This window comes from Phocoena phocoena, chromosome 11 (assembly GCF_963924675.1).
Source record: "Phocoena phocoena chromosome 11, mPhoPho1.1, whole genome shotgun sequence".
NCBI lineage: Eukaryota > Metazoa > Chordata > Mammalia > Artiodactyla > Phocoenidae > Phocoena > Phocoena phocoena.
In genome coordinates this window covers 102,117,880-102,142,424 of record NC_089229.1, presented here as the reverse complement: position 1 = coordinate 102,142,424, position 24,545 = coordinate 102,117,880, and the positions used below count along the sequence as shown (strand labels likewise).

Here is a 24,545-nt window from a genome sequence, read left to right as displayed (position 1 = left end):
AAGGAGAAAAACCTACAACCAAGATTACTCTACTCAGCAAGGATCTCATTCAGATTAGATAGAGAAATTAAAACCTTTACAGACAAGCAAAAGCTGAGAGAGTACAGCACCACCAAACCAGCTTTACAACAAATGCTAAAGGATCTTCTCTAGGCAGGAAACACAAGAGAAGGAAAAGATCTACAATAACAAACCCAAAATAATTAAGAAAATGGGAATAGTAACATACATATCGATAATTACCTTAAATGTAAATGGATTAAATGCTCCCACCAAAAGACACAGACTGTCTGAATGGATACAAAAACAAGACCCATATAATACTGTCTACAAGAGACCCACTTCAGAACTAGAGACACATACAGACTGAAAGTGAGGGGATGGAAAAAGATATTCCATGCAAAAGGAAACCAAAAGAAAGCTGGAGTAGCAATTCTCATATCAGACAAAATAGACTTTAAAATGAAGACTATTAGAAGAGACAAAGAAGGACACTACATAATGATCAAGGGATCGATCCAAGAAGAAGATATAACAATTGTAAATATTTATGCACCCAACATAGGAGCACCCCAATACATAAGGCAAATACTAACAGCCATAAAAGGGGAAATCGACAGTAACACATTCATAGTAGGGGACTTTAACACCCCACTTTCACCAATGGACAGATCATCCAAAATGAAAATAAATAATGAAACACAAGCTTTAAATGATACATTAAACAAGATGGACTTAATTGATATTTATAGGACATTCCATCCAAAAACAACAGAATACACGTTTTTCTCAAGTGCTCATGGAACATTCTCCAGGATAGATCATATCTTGGGTCACGAATCAAGCCTTGGTAAATTTAAGAAAATTGAAATTGTATCAAGTATCTTTTGCAACCACAATGCTATGAGACTAGATATCAATTACAGGAAAAGATAAGCAAAAAATACAAACACATGGAGGCTAAACAATACACTACTTAATAACGAAGTGATCACTGAAGAAATCAAAGAGGAAATCAAAAAATACCTAGAAACAAATGACAGTGGAGGCACGACGACCCAAAACCTAAAGGACGCAGCAAAAGCAGTTCTAAGAGGGAAGTTTATAGCAATACAATCCTACCTTAAGAATCAGTAAACATCTCGAATAAACAACTTAACCTTGCACCTAAAGCAATTAGAGAAAGAAGAGCAAAAAAAAACCAAAGTTAACAGAAGGAAAATCATAAAGATCAGATCAGAAATAAATGAAAAAGAAATGAAGGAAATGATAGCAAAGATCAATAAAACTAAAAGCTGGTTCTTTGAGAAGATAAACAAAATTGATAAACCATTAGCCAGACTCATCAAGAAAAAAAGGGAGAAGACTCAAATCAATAGAATTAGAAATGAAAGAGGAGAAGTAACAACTGACACTGCAGAAATACAAAAGATCATGAGAGTTTACTACAAGCAACTCTATGCCAATAAAATGGACAACCTGGAAGAAATGGACAAATTCTTAGAAAGGCACAACCTGCCAAGACTGAATCAGGAAGAAATAGAAAATATGAACAGACCAATCACAAGCACTGAAATTGAAACTGTGATTAAAAATCTTCCAACAAACAAAAGCCCAGGACCAGATGGCTTCACAGGCGAATTCTATCAAACATTTAGAGGAGAGCTAACACCTATCCTTCTCAAACTCTTCCAAAATATATCAGAGGGAGGAACACTCCCAAACTCATCCTACGAGGCCCCCATCACCCTGATACCAAAACCAGACAAGGATGTCACAACGAAAGAAAACTACAGGCCAATATCACTGATGAACATAGATGCAAAAATCCTCAACAAAATACTAGCAAACAGAATCCAACAGCACATTAAAAGGATCATACACCATGATCAAGTGGGGTTTATTCCAGGAATGCAAGGATTCTTCAATATACGCAAATCAATCAATGTGATACACCATATTAACAAATTGAAGGAGAAAAACCAGATGGTCATCTCAATAGATGCAGAGAAAGCTTTCGACAAAATTCAACACCCATTTATGATAAAAACCCTCCAGAAAGTACGCATAGAGGGACCTTTCCTCAACACAATAAAGGCCATATATGACAAACCCACAGCCAACATCATCCTCAATGGTGAAAAACTGAAAGCATTTCCACTAAGATCAGGAACAAGACAAGGTTGCCCACTCTCACCACTCTTATTCAACATAGTTTTGGAAGTTTTAGCCACTGCAATCAGAGAAGAAAAGGAAATAAAAGGAATCCTAATCGGAAAAGAAGAAGTAAAGCTGTCACTCTTTGCAGATGACATGATACTATACATAAAGAATCCTAAAGATGCTACCAGAAAACTGCTAGAGCTAATCAATGAATTTGGTAAAGTAGCAGGATACAAAATTAATGCACAGAAGTCTCTGCCATTCCTATACACTGATGATGAAAAATCTGAAAGTGAAATTAAGAAAACACTCCCATTTACCACTGCAACAAAAAGAATAAAATATCTAGGAATAAACCTACCTAAGGAGACAAAAGACCTGTATGCAGAAAATTATAAGACACTGATGAAAGAAATTAAAGATGATACAAATAGATGGAGAGATATACCATATTCTTGGATTGGAAGAATCAACATTGTGAAAATGACTCTACTACCCAAAGCAATCTACAGATTCTATGCAATCCCTATCAAACTACCACTGGCATTTTTCACAGAACTAGAACAAAAAATTTCACAATATGTATGGAAACACAAAAGACCCCGAATAGCCAAAGCAATCTTGAGAACGAAAAATGGAGCTGGAGGAATCAGGATCCCTGACTTCAGACTATACTACAAAGCTACAGTAATCAAGACAGTATGGTACTGGTACAAAAACAGAAATATAGATCAATGGAACAGGATAGAAAGCCCAGAGATAAACCCACGCACATATGGTCACTTTATCTTTGATAAAGGAGGCAGGAATGTACAGTGGAGAAGGGACAGCCTCTTCAATAAATGGTGCTGGGAAAACTGGACAGGTACATGTACAAGTATGAGATTAGAACACTCCCTGACACCATACACAAAAATAAGCTCAAAATGGATTAAAGACATAAATGTAAGGCCAGAAACTATCAAACTCTTAGAGGAAAACATAGGCAGAACACTCTATGACATAAATCACAGCAAGATCCTTTTTGACCCGCCTCCTAGAGAAATAGAAATAAAAACAAAAATAAACAAATGGGACCTAATGAAACTTCAAAGCTTTTGCACAGCAAAGGAAACCATAAGCAAGACCAAAAGACAACCCTCAGAATGGGAGAAAATATTCGCAAATGAAGCAACTGACAAAGGATTAATCTCCAAAATTTACATGCAGCTCAATAACAAAAAGTAACAAAAAAACAACCCAATCCAAAAATGGGCAGGGCTTCCCTGGTGACACAGTGGTTGAGAGTCCACCTGCCGATGCAGGGGACACGAGTTCGTGCTCCAGTTCGGGAAGATCCCACATGCTGCAGAGCGGCTGGGCCCGTGAGCCATGGCCACTGAGCCTGCGCATCCGGAGCCTGTGCTCCGCAACAGGAGAGGCCACAACAGTGAAAGGCCCGCATACTGCAAAAAAAAAAGGGCAGAAGACCTAAATAGACATTTCTCCAAAGAAGAAATACAGACTGCCAACAAACACATGAAAGAATGCTCGACATCATTAATCATTAGAGAAATGCAAATCAAAACTACAATGAGATATCGTCTCACACCAGTCAGAATGGCCATCATCAAAAAATCTAGAAACAATGAATGCTGGAGAGGGTGTGGAGAAAAGGGAACCCTCTTGCACTGCTAGTGGGAATGTGAATTGGTACAGCCACTATGGAGAACAGTATGGAGGTTCCTTAAAAAACTACAAATAGAACTACCATATGACCGGGAAATCCCACTACTGGGCATATACCCTGAGAAAACCATAATTCAAGAAGAGTCATGTACCAAAATGTTCATTGCAGCTCTATTTACAATAACCATGAGATGGAAACAACCTAAGTGTCCATCATCGGATGAATGGATAAAGAAGATGTGGCACATATATACAATGGAATATTACTCAGCCATAAATAGAAACGAAATTGATTATTTGTAGTCAGGTGGATGGACCTAGAGTCTGTCATACAGAGTGAAGTAAGTCAGAAAGAGAAAGACAAATACCGTATGCTAACACATATATATGGAATTTAAGAAAACAAAAAATGTCATGAAGAACTTACGGGTAAGACAGGAATAAAGACACAGACCTACTGGAGAACGGACTTGAGGCTATGGGGAGGGGGAAGGGTGAGCTGTGACAAAGCGAGAAAGGGGCATGGACATATATACACTACCAAACATAAGGTAGATAGCTAGTAGGAAGCAGCCGCATAGCACAGGGAGATCAGCTCGGTGTTTTGTGACCGCCTGGAGGGGTGGGATACGGAAGGTGGGAGGGAGGGAGACGAAAGAGGGAAGAGATATGGGAACATATGTATATGTATAACTGATTCACTTTGTTATAAAGCAGAAACTAACACACCATTGTAAAGCAATTATACCCTAATAAAGATGTTTAAAAAACATAGAATACCTAAATAAATAAATAAAAGATATCTGCATCCAGCCAGTTCTCTTCAAGGAAACCAGAAGATATTTATCTAAAGTATACAAAGCAAGCAAGGTAACATTTCACTACAAGCTGGAGCTTTGACCCCAAACACCAGTACAGAACTCCAGTGGCTAAGCCAAGCTAAGTGGAGGACTCATTTTTCCAGTATCAGACAGGCCTCTGTATCCTCTGTTCAAAGAAGATCACAAGCCACTCTGTTATTTCCACCCTGAAGTCCAATCAAGCTTTTATCAATCTATCAGAGCCAAAGGAAAGAAGGAGAGAAAAACAGAGCAAGTTTGCCCCAAACCTAGTATGAAAGGACAGGACTCCCAGACGGGAACCCCCTCCAACATCTTACCTAACCATGGAATTGTCCAAAAAGACTGTATTCACACACACACCAACTTCTAACCCCCCACAGTTACTCCACCCACTAGCAATTACAACTAGGAAGAAATGTTAAATTTTTGCAACGTAAAGTAATAATACTAACGAATAAATTAAAGTCAAGCAACAGACTGGGGAGAAATATTTGCCACATATGTAATAGATAAAGTTATTATCCAAAATAAATGAAAGCTCCTATGAATCAGTAACAAAAATGTAAAATACTACAAGGACAGAGTATATAATAGGAAATTCATAGAAGAGATACAGATGGTTAATAAACATATGGAAAGATACTCAACTGTATTAATCTGTAAATTAAATCTGATCTAATCAATAATGAGATTTTTAGGGCTTCCCTGGTGGCACAGTGCTTAAGAATCCGCCTGCCAATGCAGGGGACACAGGTTCGAGCCCTGGTCCAGGAAGATCCTGCATGCCGCGGAGCACCTAAGCCCGTGCACCACAGCTACTGAGCCTGCGCTCTAGAGCCCGCAAGCCACAGCTACTGAGTCCACGTGCCACGACTACTGAGCCCGTGTGCCACAAGTACTGAGCCCACAAGCCACAACTACTGAATCCCACGCACCTAGAGCCCACGCTCTGTAACGAGAGGCCACTGTAGTGAGAAGTTCGTGCACTGCAACGAAGAGTAGTCCCTGCTCGCTGCAACTAGAGAAAGCCCACGTGCAACAACAAAGACCCAATGCAGCCAAAAATAAATAAGTAAATAAATAAATTTTTTAATGAGATATTTAAAATCTATCAGACTGACAAAAATTAAAACTTACTAAGTAATTGGTGTTAATTGGAGTCAACTTGGCAGTGCCTACTACAGTTTTAGACACTCATGCCCTTTGATCCAGTACTTCCACCAGGTACTGAACCTGCAGAATATTTACTCATGCACAAAAATACATCTAAAGGTGTTCATTCGCTCTGCATTTTAAATAGTGAAAAAATGGGAATGCCCTCAATATTTACCAATACGGGAATGGGAAAAATATAGTGTATCTATTTATGGGTTAAATGTAACAATTTAAAAGAATATTATCCATCTGTATGCAGACTTGGAAATTTTCCTAAGACATTATTAAGTGAAAAAAAAACAATGAGCAGAATAATTTGTACAGTAGAATTTATGATGTAAAAAGTATTTGTATCTGCTATATACACATATGCAAATGCCTAGAAGGAGGCCTAGAGGGATATACACATTTTACTACTCTGAATAGTATGCCCTACAATTCCTATCCACTTGGAATCTCAGAATGTGTGAACTTATTTGGAAATAGAGTCTTTGCAGATGTAATCAGACAAGTGAAAATGAGGTCACGCCAGATTAGGATGGGCCCTAAGTTGTGGCTGGTGTCCTTACACTAAAACACACAGGGAAGACAGCCACGGGAAGACAGAGGTAGAGACCAGAGTGACCCAATGACACGCAAGCAATGACAGGCAGGGCCGTACCACCAGCTGCCAGGAGAGAGGCTAGCCAGACTCTCCTTCACAGCCTCCGGAAGGAACCAGCCCTGTGGCACCTCGAGTTCAGACTTCTGGCATCCAGACTGTGAGAGAATAAAATTTCTCTTGTTTTTAGCCAAGCACTTTGTGATAATTTGTTACGGCAGTGCTGGGAAACGAACACACCTGTTTAACAATGTTTACGTCTCAGGAAGAGGTTCTATCAATATATTTTACAGTGAGAATTTATTCTTGAATGGCTAATTTTTTGCCAATAAAAGTAAAATAATAAACCACCCACATTTCACGTTGGAAGTTTTGGCCCCTGCCACTTACCAAGTATGAAACCTGGAGCAAGTTGTTAAACATGTGAAGGACTCAGTCACTTCATCTGTAAGACGGGGCTGTCCACATACTCACCTCCCAGGTTGGTACGGATTCTCCCGGGACCCCCCCTCACCATCCATGTTCTTCCTCTAACGTGGTTCCAGAGACTGTGAACGCCCTTCCACCCACTCTGCCACCCTCTCTCTAATCCATGTTGCCAGCCCTGGCAAATCCATTTTACGAAAACACCACTAACTGTTCCTTTCCTTTTTGAACCCTTTCCAAAAAAAAAGAAATTCCTCATTACTTATTAAATTAAACCCAAACTTCTGAGGCTAGATCAAGACCTTCTACATTCTGAGCCCCACTTCCCTTCCATCCAGGTGTGTGGATGACCTTTGGACCTTGAACCTTGCCCTTTCAAGCATGCCACTGGGTATGCTTCTCCCTGTAAACTAACTGTCCTCACTCTAAGCCCCATTTCAGCCTTCAGGCTTCTCCCATGGCCCCCAAACAGGAGAAATTTCACTTTCCTTTGAATTCCTGTAGCATTAACCCTTAGTATAACCCCCATTAAACTAAAAACTCCTTTTGAGAGAAAGAACTTTATTCATTATTGTGTCTGGCACACCATCTCACGGAGAGTAGGTGATCAATACATATTTGCCAAATAAATGAATAACAATTACAAAGCACTTGAGTTTTATGTAATTGATACAGGTTCTAAAATTTTTTAAATTATAAACAGAAATGATATACAGTCAGTACCAACCAGTACAGTAACCTTAGCTGTAAAATATGGAAATAGTTCCCTACCACTGCCCCTTGCCACCTGACTGCCCCCTGCTACCAGTGCTGGCCTGGTTTCTACTCCCCTGGTAGCCTCTGGGCTCCACAATCTCCCAGCTAAAGGACCACCACCTTGTACAGCAGGAGTACTCCAGACCTGATGCAGCCATGGGGCCAGGGTCCACTGGTGGAAGTATCCACTCTGACTGATCCAAACCTGCACAGTGTCACTGTTAAGTATTTTGATAACCACCACTGACAATAAATAAAGTTTAATTAAACAATTCCAAAACAGTGCCTCTCCTCACTGCAGAATATCTTAAAAGAGTCTGCAGATCCAGGAACAGAAAAGGAAAATGATACTCTGCAGGTCTCTGAAGGTTTAGGGTACATCCATTAGGACTCAATCTTCATGTAAACCAGAAGATATGCAGTTTCCTGCCTAGGAAGAAAACAATTGCAACAGCGTCACAGAAATGAAACATTCATAGTTAATTAATACATTATTAATTCACGATAGGACACCCGTCAGAAAACTTTCCAGGTTATTGGATCAAGTCTTCATATCCATCACCTTAGAGGGGACAAAACTGGTGACCTGGGAAAATAAATATTATTAAGCTGCTAGTTAACGTCTCAATCAGGAGTTGACAAACTATGAGCTTGTGAGCCATATCCAACCCTGTTTTTGCAAATAAACATAAATGGAACAAGCCCACGCTTATTCACCCACGTATCATCTATGGCTGCTTTTGTGCTGCAGAGGCAGAGTTGAGGAGTTGCGACAGAGACTTTGTGTCCCAGAGGCTGAAACATTCACTCTCTGGCCTTTTACAGAGAAAGTCTGCCAAATCCTGATCTAAATAATGGGTTATCAGGACCTCCCTGGTGGTCCAGTAGTTAAGAATCCACCTTCCACACAGCAGTTAAGAATCCGCCTGCCAGCGCAGGGGACATGGGTTCGAGCCCTGGTCCGGGAAGATCCCACGTGCCACGGAGCAACTAAGCCCGTGCACCACAACTACTGAGCCCGCGTGCCACAACTACTGAAGCCTGCGCGCCTAGAGCCCATGCTCCGAAACAAGAGACGTCACCATGATGAGAAGTCCGTGCACCACAATGAAGAGTAGCCCCTGCTCGCCACAACTAAAGAAAGCCCATGGCAGCAAGGAAGAGCCAATGCAGCCAAAAATAAAAGTAATTAATTAAAAGAATCCGCTTTCCAATGCAGGGGACATGGGTTCGATCCCTGGTCAGATAACTAAGATCCCACATGCCGCAGGGCAACTAAGCCTGCGCGCTGCAACTGCTGAGCCTGCATGCCGCAACTAGAAAGAAGCCCGTGCGCTGCAATGAAAATCCCTCGTGCCACAACTAAGACCCCATGCAGCCAAATAAATAAATAAATATTTTTTTATAAAATAATAATAATGGGGGATCACTGACAACCAAAAGGTAACAAAGAGTGGGCATCTAAGGAGATGCTTAGAAGAAAAGAAAGAGAAGACGAAAGGTACAAGGTGGAGGCGGGGAGGATTCCAAGCACGAATTTCACCTAATTCATTGGTTTCCAAGTGAAGGCCTACGTGTGCAGCTGGGGTCATCCTGCACATCATGTTTAGTGTACAATGTCACCTCTAAGCTTAGCAGGAAAAACTTACAAAGTCTCTGCTTTACCTTCACCCAGCTTTTTTCTCTCCAGCTTCCCCTCTGTAGTTATTGATTTTTAACAATTTAGTTATTGTTATTTACTACATGCAAGCCACTGTACCAGACAAAGAAGGAGGAAAAGAGTGATCTTTGCCTCCAAAAGTTCGTGGTTAATGTGAAAGAATGTTATGTAGGCGAACACTTACAGAGCAGTGGGATCCTTGCTGTAAAGGAGGTGAGCTCCAAATGCAGCGAAAGCATCTGAGAAGCTCCTACAAACCTGCCTGGATGCTGCTGGGAAGCCTTTACAGAGCAGGTGGGCACGAGCAGAAGTACTGAAGCATGAGAGGGGGGCTGCCGCAGTGACAAATTAGGAAAAGGCAGCACAGGCCGGGAACAGCCCGCGCAAAGCCACGCATAGCGTGATATTTGGGAGCCACTTATACTTCAGTACTGTTGGAGTCTAAACTGCAGGAAGAGCAGTGTGGTGGGTGGTACTGAAAGATGAGGCTGAGCAGTATTCACTAGGGGGCCATCCAAAGGCGAGTGGCAGCTGAGTCCGTGAGCGTTTCATAGAGCAGCTAGCACCCTATACTGCTCAGGGTGTGTGAGCGCGTTGGGACCCCACCACCCCAGTGCTCTCTCACCAGCGGTAGCTGTGATCTCCATAGGTACACTGGACGTCTTCCCAGGACACCTAGAAGCACACAGAGAAGGTGAAGCCGCCCTCCCTCACTCACCCAGACAAACCCACCCCCGTTACACCCATGACCTGGATTACCTAGTGACAGGTGCCATGGGTATGAAGTTTCTTTAGTACACTGTCCCTCTGTTTAAACTTGGTGTTGACGAGCCAAGATTTTCTAACTCTTTCTGACTCTTCTTGCTTTCAGTAAGCTTCCCCCAGAGCACGAGGCTACAGGGCACTGAGCCTAGAATCCCAAAAACCTAGACACTGAGCTAAGTGGAGTAGCAGAACGCTGTAAACCAGACAGGGACTCCATGCAGAAAAGGGCTTCAAAGCCCACAAAAGGCCACACACACAGAGAACAGGACCACAGCGTGTCTGGGCCTTGAGGGCCCATCTAGTCCTGGCTCAGAACTTATTAGAGGTGCAGAATCCAGGGCAAGAGGCAATTCTGGAGGATGTTTCTCACCCAGGAAACGTTGGAGTCGTTGAAGCAGAACCATTTTCCATTCACAGTACTCCGGACATAAGCACAGTAGTGACCGAAGTCAGCCTTCCCCACATGGGCAATCACAGCGAAGAGTTCATACTGTCCCCCACGCTGAAGGACACAAGAACAAAGAGAGCCCCATCATCCCTCCTCTTCTGACCCTCGTCTAGGAGGAGGAAACTACTTCATCGTGCCTTTGCTCATTCAGTGCCTTTCTCTGCCAGGCACTGGTACTTCCAGGGCACTAGAAAACCGTCTTTGACCTCAAGACTCACAGCTAATTATGCCAGAGCTGTAATCCCATGTTTTATACCAGGTGCATTTGGAGGTAAATTTGGGAAGAACCACTTTTCGCCCCAAAAGGGAGAAGGAGTGACCTGCTGAGGAAAGCTCCCAGAGAAGACGTGCTTGAACTGATCCTGAAGGGTCATAATGGCACACGCGTGATGGAGTATGGACCAGGAACTGTGGCTGCCCGGTGGGAACAGAACAGTGCACCCGGAAATGCAGCTGGGGGTGCTGGGAGCCATGGGATTAACGTCCACAAAGGCCAAGTCAGGAATCAGAACTTTATCCCGAGCAGCGGGAGCCGTCGGAAGGCTTTACACAGGGGAGCAACATCATCGGATTTGTGTTTGAGAAACACTGAAATAACGTGGTGTGAAAAATGGACTGAGAGTTCAAGTGAGGCAGAGCCAACGGGACAAGTTAGAGAACCATGATGGCACGAGGAAGAAGTGTTGAGAGCCCAGCCATTACCCCCGGGATCAGCCAGTAAACGATAATAGGCATTATTAACACAGCAATTACTAGCTGACTGCCAGCACCTGGCCAAGTCTTCCCATGCATTGTTCCATTTAACATCCACAGCAAACCTGTAAACTGGGTGCCAGCATAAATCCTACTTTGCAGATGTGGAATCTGAGCTCAGGGAGCAGAGTAATTTACTCAAGGGTCAGAGCTCATAAAGAGAAGAGGCGGGAGTTTAACCCAGGCCTGCCCGGCTTCGAAGCCCAAGCTCTCGACCCCTATACTGAGGAAGTGAGGGTGAACGTAGAGACGAGGGGACAGATTTGTGCAAAGTTAAGGAAAAATAATAAGTTCCTTTGCAACTGATGGATATGGTGGTGGGGGAGCAAGTAGGGGGCACTACAAGGATGAACCCCAGATTTTTGGCTTGGAAATTAGGAAGACGCTGCTGCTATAAGGTCACACATGGAACAGAGGTGTCTGGGGATGAAGACAGTGCATTTGGGGACCGTGTGACAGCACTGAGTAGGAGGTGGACACACTGTTTGGAGGTCAAGAGTGAGACCTGAGCAGGAGACAGGGACTGGAAGTCTTCAGTTTGAGGTGATTGAAACCATGAGAATTAATGAGATGACATTCAAAAAATGGGAAGAAAAAGGAATGGAATTAAAACTAAATACCAATAAAAATGGGCAGGAAAGGATCCAGCAATGGAGAAAGAAACCCCAGGAGAGAGGCCTAGAGTAGGCAGACTTTGAAGGAGAATAGGATCAATAACAGAATATCACAAAAAGATCAAGTAAGGGAAAGACCAAAAAGTATTCACTAGGTTTGGCAGTAAGTCTTTCTACTCCCTCAAATCTTAGCAAGTCAAGATAGGAGAGAATTCTCTGTGAAAAGACAACAGTGGCAAGAGAGAGAGTTTTCACTGATTGTGAGCAAGATCTCCACATGAGTTGGGAAAATTGTACTTGTTTTCTCAACACAGTCAAATAATATCCCTAACCTGAGACTTTGAAACAAGATCGTGAAGGGGACAGGATGAGGGTAGGACAAACGAAGCTTAGTCCCCCAAAAGGGAGGGCTAAAATCATTCTCTATTCTCACGTGGGGATGTTACACTGGATTTTTTTTTTTTTACATCTTTATTGCAGTATAACTGCTTTACAATGGTGTGTTAGTTGCTGCTGTATAACAAAGTGAATCAGCTATACGTAAACATATATCCCCATATCCCCTCCCTCTTGCATCTCCCTCCCACCCTCCCTATCCCACCCCTCTAGGTGGTCACAAAGCACCAACCTGATCTCCCTGTGCTATGCGGCTGCTTCCCACTAGCTATCTATTTTACATTTGGTAGTGTGTATATATGTCAGTGCCACTCTCTCACTTCGTCCCAGCTTACTCTTCCCCCTCCCCGTGTCCTCAAGTCCATTCTCTACGTCTGACTCTTTATTCCTGTCCTGACCCTAGGTTCATCAGCACCTTATTTTTTTTTTAGATTCCATATATATGTGTCAGCATACGATATTTGTTTTTCTCTTTCTGACTTACTTCACTCTGTATGACAAGACTCTAGGTCCATCCACCTCACTACAAATAACTCAATTTCATTTCTTTTTATGGCTGAGTAATATTCCATTGTATACACGTGCCCCATCTTCTTTACCCATTCATCTGTTGATGGACACTTAGGTTGCTTCCATGTCCTGGCTATTGTAAATAGTGCTGCAGTGAACAGTGTGGTACATGACTCTTTTTGAATTATGGTTTTCTCAGGCTATCTGCCCAGTAGTGGGATTTCTGGGTCATATGGTAGTTCTATTTTTAGCTTTTTTTTGTTTTTTTTTTTTTTGCGGTACACGGGCCTCTCACTGTTTTTTGGCCCCTCCCGTTGCGGAGCACAGGCTCCGGATGCGCAGGCTCAGCGGCCATGGCTCACGGGCCCAGCCGCTCCGCGGCATGTGGGATCCTCCCTGACCGGAGCACGAACCCGTGTCCCCTGCATCGGCATGCGGACTCTCAACCACTGCGCCACCAGGGAAGCCCCCTATTTTTAGCTTTTTAAGGAACCTCCATACAGTTCTCCATAGTGGCTGTATCAATTTACATTCCCAACAGTGCAAGAGGGTTCCCTTTTCTCCACACCCTCTCCAGCATTTGTTGTTTGTAGATTTTTTTTTTTTTTTTTTTAATTTTTTTTTTTTTTTTTAATTTTTATTTATTTATTTATGGCTGTGTTGGCTCTTCGTTTCTGTGCGAGGCTTTCTCCAGTTGCGGCAAGTGGGGGCCACTCCTCATCGCGGTGTGCGGGCCTCTCACTATCGCGGCCTCTCTTGTTGCGGAGCACAGGCTCCAGATGCACAGGTTCAGTAATTATGGCTCACGGGGCTAGTTGCTCCACGGTATGTGGGATCTTCCCAGGCCAGGGCTCGAACCCGTGTCCCCTGCATTGGCAGGCAGATTCTCAACCACTGCGCCACCAGGGAAGCCCGTTTGTAGATTTTTTGATGATGGTCATTCTGACTGGTGTGAGGTGATACCTCATTGTGGTTTTGATTTTCATTTCTCTAATGATTAGTGATGTTGAGCATCCTTTCACGTATTTGTTGGCGATCTGTATGTCTTCTTTGGAGAAATGTCTATTTAGGTCTTCTGCCCATTTTTGGATTGGGTTGTTGGTTTTTTTGATATTGAGCTGCATGAGCTGCTTGTATATTTTAGAGATTAATCCTTTGTCAGTTGCTTCATTTACAAATATTTTCTCCCATCCTGAGGGTTGTCTTTTTGTCTTGTTTATGGTTTCCTTTGCTGTGCAAAAAGTGCGGGGCAATCTCTGGATCTAACTCTCAGTTCACGAGAAATACCAGGGCTAGAGGAGTATGTTAAATAAGACCCGCCAGCCAATTCTGGATATACATTTAAAAAAACCGTCAAGCAAATAAATTTCGAGGAAAAGAAAAGGAGGAGAAGCATCAAAGAAACTTAAGCTGAAGAAGAAAGAAAGGCAAGGGGGAGGGAGGGAGGAAACAAAGGTAAGCAAATACAAGTGTAGACTTTATTTGGCTCTAGATTCAAACAAAGCAAACAACTTACAGGACAGTCAGGGAAATCCAAATATTTACCGGCTATTAGAGGATATTAAAGAATCATAAGACGGACTTGGTCATGTTTGGAAAAAGAGTGCTTATTCTTTAGAGAGACATAATGAAATGCTTACAAATGACATGTATGGTGTCTGGGATTTGCGTCAAAATCATCCAGTAGAGGTTTGGAGAGAGAAGAGGATGGGGTGTAGGTGAAGCAAGAGTGGCCATGAGTTAGGTAACTGTTTAAGCCGTTGGTGGATGTGGAGATTCATTCTATAATTCCTCACAAGTCTTTTCAAGAGGAAAAAAAATGTTAAGATATATTTCATTAGGTAGGCTGTGCAAGTGGAAATAAGGAAACTAGAAGGAAAGAAACTGAGAATCCTATGAAATGTACATGCCCTGAACAGGGGAGGAGCCACTATAACACGCTGTCAGGCCTCAATGTTTAAAAAACCATGGTTCTAGAGCATGGATAGTAAACCGCCCAGTGGAACAAAACAGAAAGTCCACACATGGACTCACATACGTATAGGAATAAATGTAGCATTTTAAACCTATGGAGAAAAGACATTTATGTCACTTTTTTCTCAGAATTTCCCAACAATTCATTAGCTCAAGACAATTGAATCCAACTTGACTCTGAATCAATTTGGCCCAACGTGCTGGCTGCTTTCTTATTATCCCCGAGGTAAGCATAAGCTGTCGGAAGTAGAACGTTAGGCTGGGGCTCTATTTAGAACCCAGGGTGCTGTGGTTACCTGTGGCTACGTAAGCACTGCACATCCTATTTAAAAGGAACGTTCTGACTTATGGGTTCCTTCCCTCATTGCTGTGAGGTAGATGAGTACAAATCCAATCATCAGAAATAAAGTCTTTTGAATCTTAAAAGAAATGCAACGGCCAACAGCAAATGTTGGTGGCAATGTGAGGCTAACAGCCCATCGCTGTTATCCAAGAGACTCGGGTTCCCATCATTAAACTCCTTTTTTGAAAAACAAGTGTTTCTCGAGTGTATGAATATGTTTCTATGAATCATACCAAGCCATTGGTGACCGTCCCTCCCTCTGTGCCCCGACCTCGGCCACCAGAGAAGAGAAGGATGCTCAAAATGCATCTCTGGTGATCTTGATGCCAATCATCTCAGGGGAGGGAAGACAAACAAAGGACGGGGTGTCTTACGTGGGGGGTGGAAGGGACACGAGGGGCCCTCACCTGCTCCTCAGCAGCGCAGGGCTCTCCCTCCATCTCAAGGAGCTTATTTAGATCCAAGTTCTGGGGGAAACACAGTGAGTGGCAGATCTTTTCTGTCTGCAGATTTTTGCTGGAGAAACGCATGAGGTGGATGGTCAGTGTCTGGGGCAGGTGGGTCAGTGTCAAGACCTGGAAAAAGCAAAGTCACCGTGGAGATGAGTCCCAGGCACTTGAAACAGGTCAATTCCGAGAAACACCAGGGCCGATGGTATGTTCTTCTTCCAGAAAAGAAGGGAGCGGAATGGAATCACACGGTAAGGGCCCCGCCTGCTGGATCTGCTGGGCCTCCCACAGAAGGCTCAAGAAGCCCAGGGCTCCGCCCAGGAACCCAGGGGAACTACGGGGTCTGCTCCCCTCCCAGGGGAGTCTGGCCCTGAGGGGAAAACAGCCCCCGCTCTTGTGCCTTCCCCCGTCCGTCTCAGTGATGGGGTCCGAGGAGCGTACCCAGAGCCCTGGAAGTCACAAGCCCCAGGATCCCCAGCCTGAAGGGATTCCCTCCCTCAGTGGGAGGCCCCCAAGGGGAACCCCAGACGGGCCAGAAGCACCCGGTTTGGGAGCAAGTACCTGCTTCCAGCAGGTCTTCTTCTCACAGTTCCCACAGAAGCACTTGTCCTCACTGGACAGCTCCCTGGGCTGGAAGAAACAGTGGAGGGCGTCCTCCTGCCCCAGGGGAGCAAGGGAAAGGCAAGGTTATTACCTTCTGGGTACAACCCCTCACCCTGCCGATGAGCTTAAGCTTCTCTCCTCGTTTTCCCCAGGTCCCCTAACATCCACCCCAGCGTGGTACACGTACCAGGGTCTCAGGAAAGACCTATGTTTTGGAGGAAGCAGTGAGGATAAGGGGCCGTAGGAGGAGAAACGTTTTTTTCCCCGCAAATGAAAGGAGAACTTAGCCAGAGCCATGCAAAGGAAGCGGAAATGATTTTTTAAAAGCCAAGGGTGGATTAAAGAAGGAAGGGGGCACCAGAAGCTCTGGGCTGTGCGGGAACAGAAAACTCCCCACAAGGACCCCTCACCAGTGTTTTCAGGGGCTTTGAATCCATGTCGAAAAGAGAGACGGGGAGGGTCAGCATGCTGCTGCTTCTGTCACTCTCCACGGTACATCCAAGGCAAACGAGGGACTCCCTCACACGAATGGCATAGAGGGCCTGCAGCCTCGCTACCTGCAAAAGGGAGGGGAGGAGGATGAAGGTGCAGAGAAAGCCGCGAGTAAGCAGGTCCGGCCAAGCTCCAGCGCTGGAGCCACCGCACACAGCTCCGGAAGGGCAGCCGCTCCCCGCTCGCTCACAAAGGCGTACAGAAATCACAGCAACTGCACTACGCAATCGTGCTAAGTATTTTACATGCACTTCCCCTTTCGATCCTCGCTACACGTCACACGGACAGCACCTTCACCTTCTGAGCTCTCTCGCTCTAGGACTTACCAAGTCCGCATCTGTGATTTGGTCTTTAATCAGGTTCCAGACTGTGAGGTAGAGCTGGGCAGCATCATGCTGGACAAACACTGGCCAAAGAGAAAAGTAACGCCCAGGGTGAGGACCCAGGGACACCTGTCCTGCCCTCCTGCCCCAGCTACCTAGATGCAGGCGAACACTCATGACGTTGCCTTTCCCCGCTTTCAGGCTAAGTTTCCACAGGATGTTCGGTCATGAAAATGAAAGATAAGCTTGGTATTGATTTTGAGAACTCCTTTTAAAACTCAAAGTCCAGCCCCAGCCCCACTGCATCACACAAGTCTTCTGTCCTCTGAGTTGCCACCCACCCCTGCTGGCCTCCGCTGGTGAACCCAGCTACACAAAACCAATAGTCAGTGGTGGATTCTCTCCTATGTCCCTGCCAAGCCTCCAACTGGACTCCTGTGGCCACTGACTTCTCTATGCCTCTCCGTATTTTCTTTATTCACTCCCCTTAAAATTGAGCAGTTTCCCAACACTAATACCTGACCCAGGTCTTCCCCAAAGGTGTACGGGAGAACAAGAAGGGAAATAACCTTCTCAGTGATAGAGGGTGCTAGCGGAGAGGAAGCAGGAATAAGCCATGAATCCTACACACATGAACATCAGGCTACAAGCGGTGCACAGGGGTGAATGAATCCATGTTCCCGAGTTGCAAAGACGTTGCAAGAAAAGGTATTAAACATTCATATCTGCTATCTCAACACCATTTCCTCCATGATACTTATCACAATCTGTACTTAATGTTTTGGGGTTGTATTTTGTTTTGGCCTGTGTCTCTCCTCTAAACTGTCAGCTCCATGGAGGCAAATACTCTGTCAGTCTAATTCCCTTACCAGCTCAGTAACTGGCACATAACAGGTGAACATTACATATTAGTTGAATGGTTAATTAATCCACATTCCAAGCTAATAATCCCAAACTGTAGACAAGCAGCCTGGTAGCAGGCTGCACTGATGCAGTCTCCAGGGAATTATTTTCAGAAGGCTGTCCACCACACAGGACATAAAGGGAGTCGCGTCAGCTTGCCACGTAGAGCCACCTTGCCACATCTGACCATCCCAGAACCAGAAGTCCCGATTCATCTAAGAAATACAGGGATGCTTGCCCAACCCATAACTTCCTTCACACTTGCTACGTGCAAGGCATTGCAGAGGCCAGAGAAAGTTCCTATCCCCAAGAAACCTATAGTCTAATGGGAGGCAAGTATCCATGTACTCACAATTCAAAGAAGAATTTAGGGCCTTCCCTGGTGGCACGGTGGTTAAGAATCCACCTGCCAATGCAGGGAACATGGGTTCGAGCCCTGGTCCGGGAAGATCCCACATGCCGTGGAGCAACTAAACATGTGTGCCACAACTACTGAGCCCGTGTGCCACAACTACTGAGCCCACGTGCCACAACTACTGAAGCCCGCATGCCTAGAGCCTGTGCTCCGCAACAAGAGAAGCCACTGCAATGAGAAGCCCGCGCACCGCAAGGAAGAGTAGCCCCCGCTCACCATAGCTAGAGAAAGCCCACACAGAGGAACGAAGACCCAACTCAGCCAAAAAAAAAAAAATTAATAAATAAATTTATTTTTAAAGAAGAAGAAGAATGATAAAAATTCCCCAGGTGTACAAACTGCTATGGAAAGCTAAAGAAAGGTGACATACAACTAGGAGAGTGGAGTGCAGGTCTCTGTAAAAGCAGGATGCCTGCTTTCACCACTTCTATTCAACACAGTACTGGAAGTTCTAGCCAGAGCAATTAGATAAGAAAAGAAATAAAATGCATCCAAATTGGAAAGGAAGAAGTAAAATTACCACTGTTTGCAGATGATATAATCTCATATGTTAAAAGACTCCACGAAACAAAGCTTTTAGATCTAATAAATGAAATTAAAAATATGATACAAAATCAACACACAAAAGTCAATTGTATTTCTATACATACATGAACAATAAACAATTTGAAAATGAAATAACACAAACAAATCCATCTATAATAGCTTCAAAAACAATAAAATACTTAGGAATTAACTTAACCAAATTGGTAAAAGAGTTGTATTATGAAAACTACAAAACACTGCTGAAAGAAATTAAAGAAGTCATAAATAAATGGAAACACATTCCATGTACATGGACTAGAATATTTAGTATTATTTAAAAGTCAATACTACCCAAAGCAATCTACATATTCAATGCAATCCCTAACAAAATCCCAATAAGATATTTGCTGAAATAGAAAAACTCATCATAAAATTCATATAGAGTCTTAAGGGACCCCCAAATGCCAAAACAATTCTGAAAAAGAATAACAAACTAGAGGACTCACACTTTCTCATTTCAAAACTTACTACACAGCTATAGTAATCAAAACAGTGTGGTACTGGCATAAGGACAGACATACAGATTGATGCAATAGAATAAAGAGTCCAGAAATGAATCCTCAAATGTATGGTCCAATAATTTTTGACAAGGGAGCCAAGAGTATACAGTCGGGAAAGGATAGTCTCTTCAACAAATGATGCTGGGGAAACTGGATATCCACATGCAAAGAAATGAAGTTGAACGCTTCTAACTGCATATACAAAAATTAATTCAAAACAGATCAAGGACCTAAATGTAAGACCCTAAACAATAAAATGCTTAGAAGAACACATAGGACAAAAGCACATGACCTTGGATTTGGCAATGACTTCTTGGATGTGACACCAAAGGCACAGGTAACAAAAGAAAACATAGAAAACTTCAACTTCATGAAAATTTTTTAAATGTATGCATCAAAAGACAGTATCCCCAGAGTAAAAAGGCACCCCACAGAATGAGAGAATATATTTGCAAAGTATATATCTGATAAGGGATTAACATCCAGAATATATAGAACTTTTAAACTCAACAACAAAAATAACCCAATTCAAAAATGGGCAAAGAACTGGAATAGATGTTTTTCCAAAGAAGACATACAAATGGCAGTAAGCACATGAAAAGATGCCCAGCATCACTAATCCAAAATGGGCAAAGAACTGGAATAGATATTTTTCCAAAGAAGACATACAAATGGCAGTAAGCACATGAAAAGATGGCCAGCATCACTAATCATTAGGGAAATATAAATCAAAACTACAATGAAGGGCTTCCCTGGTGGCGCAGTGGTTGAGAGTCCGCCTGCCGACGCAGGGAACGTGGGTTCATGCCCTGGTCCGGGAAGATCCCACATGCCGCGGAGCGGCTGGGCCCGTGAGCCATGGCCGCTGAGCCTGCGCGTCCGGAGCCTGTGCTCCGCAACGGGAGAGGCCACAACAGTGAGAGGCCCGCGTACCACACAAAAAAAAAAAAAACGACAATGAAATACTACCTCACAGCCCTTACAGCTACTTCAGACCCCCTGCAGCTCTCTCCAAGGATGGCACAGTTATCGAGGTCGTGGACCCCAGCAGCCTGAGCCAATGAGATATCACACCCACCCAGACCCAGAGCCACCACAAGCCTCACACCACCACACCTGGATCACAGCACACCCCAGCTGCAGGTGAAGGTCCTTCTTAGCAAAGTCCCTACACGAGTACGAGTCTACAGGGATCATGGACAATCAGGGACACGTGATACCACCAAAAGAAAACAGTAAACTTCCAGTAACTGAAACCAAAGAAATGGAGATACCAAATTGTCCGAAAAATAATTCTAAATAATTGCTCTAAAGATGCTCGGAGAGCTACCAGAGAACACAGATTAACAATTTAAATAAATCAGGAAAACAATACAAGAAAAACAGAAGTTCAACAAAGAGATAGAGAACATAAAAAAGAACCAAAGGGCAATTTTGGAGCTAAAGAATATTGAACTGAAGAATTCAACAGAGAGCTTCAAAAGCAGACTGGACCAAGCAGAAGGAATCAGTGAACTAGAAGGCAGGTCATTTGAAACTGTCCAGTCAGAGGAGCAAAAAGACTGAGAAGGATTGAAGAAAGTCTATGGGACTCCATTAAGAGAAACAACCTACACTTCAATGGAGTCCCAGAAGAAGAGAGAGGAAAGGGGGCCGAAAACTCATCTAAAGAAATAGTGGCTGCAACTTCCCAAATCTGGGGAGAGATTTAGACATTGAAGTTCATGAAGCTCACTGGTCCCCAAACATATTCCCTTCGAACAGATGTTCTCCAAGACACATCACAATACTGTCAAAAATAATGTCGAAAATCAAAGACAAAGAGAGATCTTAAAAGCAAGAGACAGGAAGTTTATCACCTACAAGGGAACCCTCATAAGACTATCAGCACATTTCTCAGCACAAACCTTACAGACCATGGGAAAGTGGGATGATAGGGCAAGTGATGAAAGGGAAAACTGCTGATAAAGAAAACTGTATCCAGCAACACTGTCCTTCAGAAATGAAGGAGAGACAAAGGCTTTCCCAGACAAAGAAACACTGAGAGCTCATCACCACTAGACCTGCCTTACAAGGACAGCTGAGAGGAGTTCGTCAAGCTGAAATGAAAGGATGCTTGTTGTAACAAGGAAAGAGACTGAATCAATTCAGTGGGGAAAGAGTAGTATTTTCAACAAATGGTGCTGGAACAATTGGATGCCCACATGCAGGAGAATGAAGTTGGACTCCTATCTCACACCATTCACAAAATTTAGCTCTAAGTGAAACATGGATCTAATGTAAGAGCTAAAAGTATAAAACCTAGAAGAAAACAAAGGAGAATGACTGCTAATGGGTATGGGGTTTCTTTGGGGGGTGATGAAAATTTGCTAAATTTAGATTGTGGTGATAATTGCACAACTCTGTGAAATACTAAAAACCTCTGAATTGTACATTTTTAATTGACTGAATTTTACAGTATGTGATGTATATTTCATTAAGGCTGTTACAAAAAACTAAGCTATTTAAGAGTTTCCTTTTGTAGAACATGGTTTCTCCTTATGAATCCTTTATTCTGTTTCCCTAGAATCCTTTACCTGCAGTTGAATCAGCTTTGAGGAGACTCTTAGGCTTACTTACTCCACTGGGAGGCAGAAAAAGAGTGAGTGTGGAAGTAATACATGCATAGATAACATCATAACCCTGGAAGATGGGGGTTCCTTAAGATATCTCACATCCACACACGTGCCTCCGACACAAGGGTTTCCTTCCTGTTCACTCACTGAGCCTCAGTCCCCCTCCTCTCCTCTCCTCTCCTCTGCTGCCCCCTCCCGTGTCCCCGCCCCCTCGCGCTCCCCTGCCTCTCAGAGCACCAGGCCAGGAGCCCGAGCTCCTGGAGGAGGACCGCCTTACGTGGTACACTGTACATCTGGAGACAGTAGGCCAGCCCCATGGGTCGCACCGCTTTCTCCCGGCTGTCCCGCATCTTCTCCAGTAGCAAGAGCAGCTGGAAGGGGACACTTCTCCTCTGCTCCGCAGCTCCCCTTGGCACTGTCATCCTGCCGGGTGAGAACAGCCACGAACCTCCCTGTCCCCGCGGTTCCCAGTGCCAGGGGCACACCACAATCACATGGGAGAACTTTCAAAAATCTCACGTCCAGGCCACTCTGCAGACTAGCTACATCAGAATTTCTGGGGGGGGGGGGGCAGTTACCAGGATTTTTAAGTTTCCTAGATGATTTAGACATATAGACAAGGTTGAAGAGCTCCCGTGTTAGCAAATCAGCTATACGGGAGTATCCTCTCGAGAGGGGAATCAGCACAGCTGCGGCCTCACCCCTCTCCCCACCCTGCACGGCAGTCACACCAAAACGAACGGCAGGTGCAGTAGGTCCTGCACCCACAGCAAAATGGCCAGTCTGAAGTTCTCCAAAGGCCAAAAGCAAGTATGACCTAGGCCCTGGGAAGGACACATAAAGGAATGGCAGTGTATCTTGGCAATGGTTTGTTTCATCACTGGCATCTCTCAACTGCCCATGCCCATGGAAGGGGAAAAGGAGAAAGCAAAAGGCAGAAAAGAATGAGTGATAAAGTTTATGTATGTGAACATATACATATGGGCGTGGTGCTTGAATTCCCAAGGAAATTTGCCTGTCAGTCCTGGCGGAGTCTCAGCATGTCTCTGCAGAACAGGTCGAGAAGAAAGAAGGGTTCTCGGGCTTCCCTGGTGGCACAGCGGTTAAGAATCCGCCTGCCAACGCAGGGGACACAGGTTCGATCCCTGGTCCAGGAAGATCCCACATGCCACGGAGCAGCTAAGCCTGTGCGCCACAACTACTGAGCCTGTGCTCTGAAGCCCGCAAGCCACAACTACTGAGCCTGCGCGCCACAATTACTGAAGCCTGTGCACCTAGAGCCCGTGCTCCGCAACAAGAGAAGCCACTGCAATGAGAAGCCCGTGCACCGCAACAAAGAGTAGCTCCCACTCGCCACAACTAGAGGAAGCCCGCGCACAGCAACGAAGACCCAGCGCAGCCAAAAATAAATAAAAATAAAATAAAATAAAATTTTAATCATTAAAAAAAAAAAGAAAGAAGGGTTCTCACGATGTGTATACTGTGTGAGTGTGGATGTGTTTCATTTGAGAAAAATCAATAGACTCATAGACCTGCCCCTTGATTAGACACTGGCAGGGTCCCCACTTCCTTTTAACCAAGTCAGTGGCTGCCAATCTGGCTACACTTTAGAATCACCTGGGGAATCTTTTGAAAAGTACGAATGCTTGGGCCCCACCCTAGACACCCACCTAGGCCCCAAGTGGAACCAAATATCTGGGGGTGGGATCAGCATTTACATTTTTTAAAAATCATCTTAGATGATTATAGTATATAGTCTAGACTGTGCAAAGCAAGACCTTTTCTCTGTTAGCTTTTGGAAGTAGACTTCTAAGAGCCCAAACCACCGTGAGTAACTGAACAACTGAAAACATAAAATAATACACACATTCATCCGCCTGAACAATTGCCTTACCTCTTCAATATCTTGGTGAATTCCGCGTTCATAACGAACACCTGGATCAGGGAGTTAAGGCAGCAGGTCTGCCCAATGTTGTGTAAACCCACCGGGCCTATGAAGAGCAGAGGGAAGGTACTGAGGGAAGCCCTGCCACAGAATTCAACGAACACCAAACACTCCTCTAGACCCTCCTAAGGACATGAGATTCTATAAGGTACTCCCAGAGGCACAAAGAATTCACTAAGGAGCTTGGAAACAAATTGGAAAGGAGAGAGAAACACGAGCCTCTGCAAAGTGAATTAGCAGCAGAAGTTTTAACAGTCCGTCAGGAAAAGAGAGGCCACAAGGAGGTGTATCACTCGTTGTCAAACTTATAACCCAAGCAACAGTAAGAGCAAAGGAAGAGAAACCTTACAGACAGTGCATTGGGGAGAACTAGGGGCCCTGCCCACCCAAGCTGTCCCTACAGAGCTGGCTCACAGCGGGCATCTACGGGCTCAGGGCCGAGAGTCATCTCCCAGGCAATCTACTCTGGGCCCCGGGGGTAAGGCCCCTGCCCAGGCCCTACCAGGTGGTGGAAGGGAATCAGAAGAAAGCTCTGGGGGAGATCCACCTCATCTAAACTCACCTTGAGAGGCTGGAAACCACAAGGAACTTACGAGGATGTGAGAAAACCAAAAGGTAGTATTTCTCTGACCCACTAGCAA

General features: G+C 44.2%; 1 protein-coding gene across 1 annotated transcript; it reads right to left on the bottom strand.

Moving 5' to 3' along the window:
- Positions 1 to 7,995: 7,995 nt before the first annotated feature.
- Positions 7,996 to 23,948, bottom strand: USP18 (ubiquitin specific peptidase 18). The gene is made up of 9 exons (XM_065888241.1): positions 23,854 to 23,948; positions 22,237 to 22,382; positions 16,945 to 17,024; positions 16,537 to 16,683; positions 16,085 to 16,180; positions 15,482 to 15,649; positions 10,407 to 10,538; positions 9,897 to 9,946; positions 7,996 to 8,041 (listed from the first exon to the last, which is right to left on the bottom strand). Exons 1-9 carry the CDS (start codon positions 23,883 to 23,885, stop codon positions 7,996 to 7,998), a joined length of 897 nt encoding a protein of 298 aa, XP_065744313.1. The 5' UTR covers positions 23,886 to 23,948.
- Positions 23,949 to 24,545: the final 597 nt, after the last annotated feature.

Coding starts and splice junctions, on each gene's coding strand:
- USP18 (XM_065888241.1), bottom strand. CDS start 23,885: ATGAACGCGGAATTCACCAAGATATTGAAGAG. Junction 22,383..23,853: donor TTCACCAAGATATTGAAGAG/GTAAGGCAATTG, acceptor CTCACCCGGCAG/GATGACAGTGCCAAGGGGAG. Junction 15,650..16,084: donor AGAAGACCTGCTGGAAGCAG/GTACTTGCTCCC, acceptor TGCTTTTTCCAG/GTCTTGACACTGACCCACCT.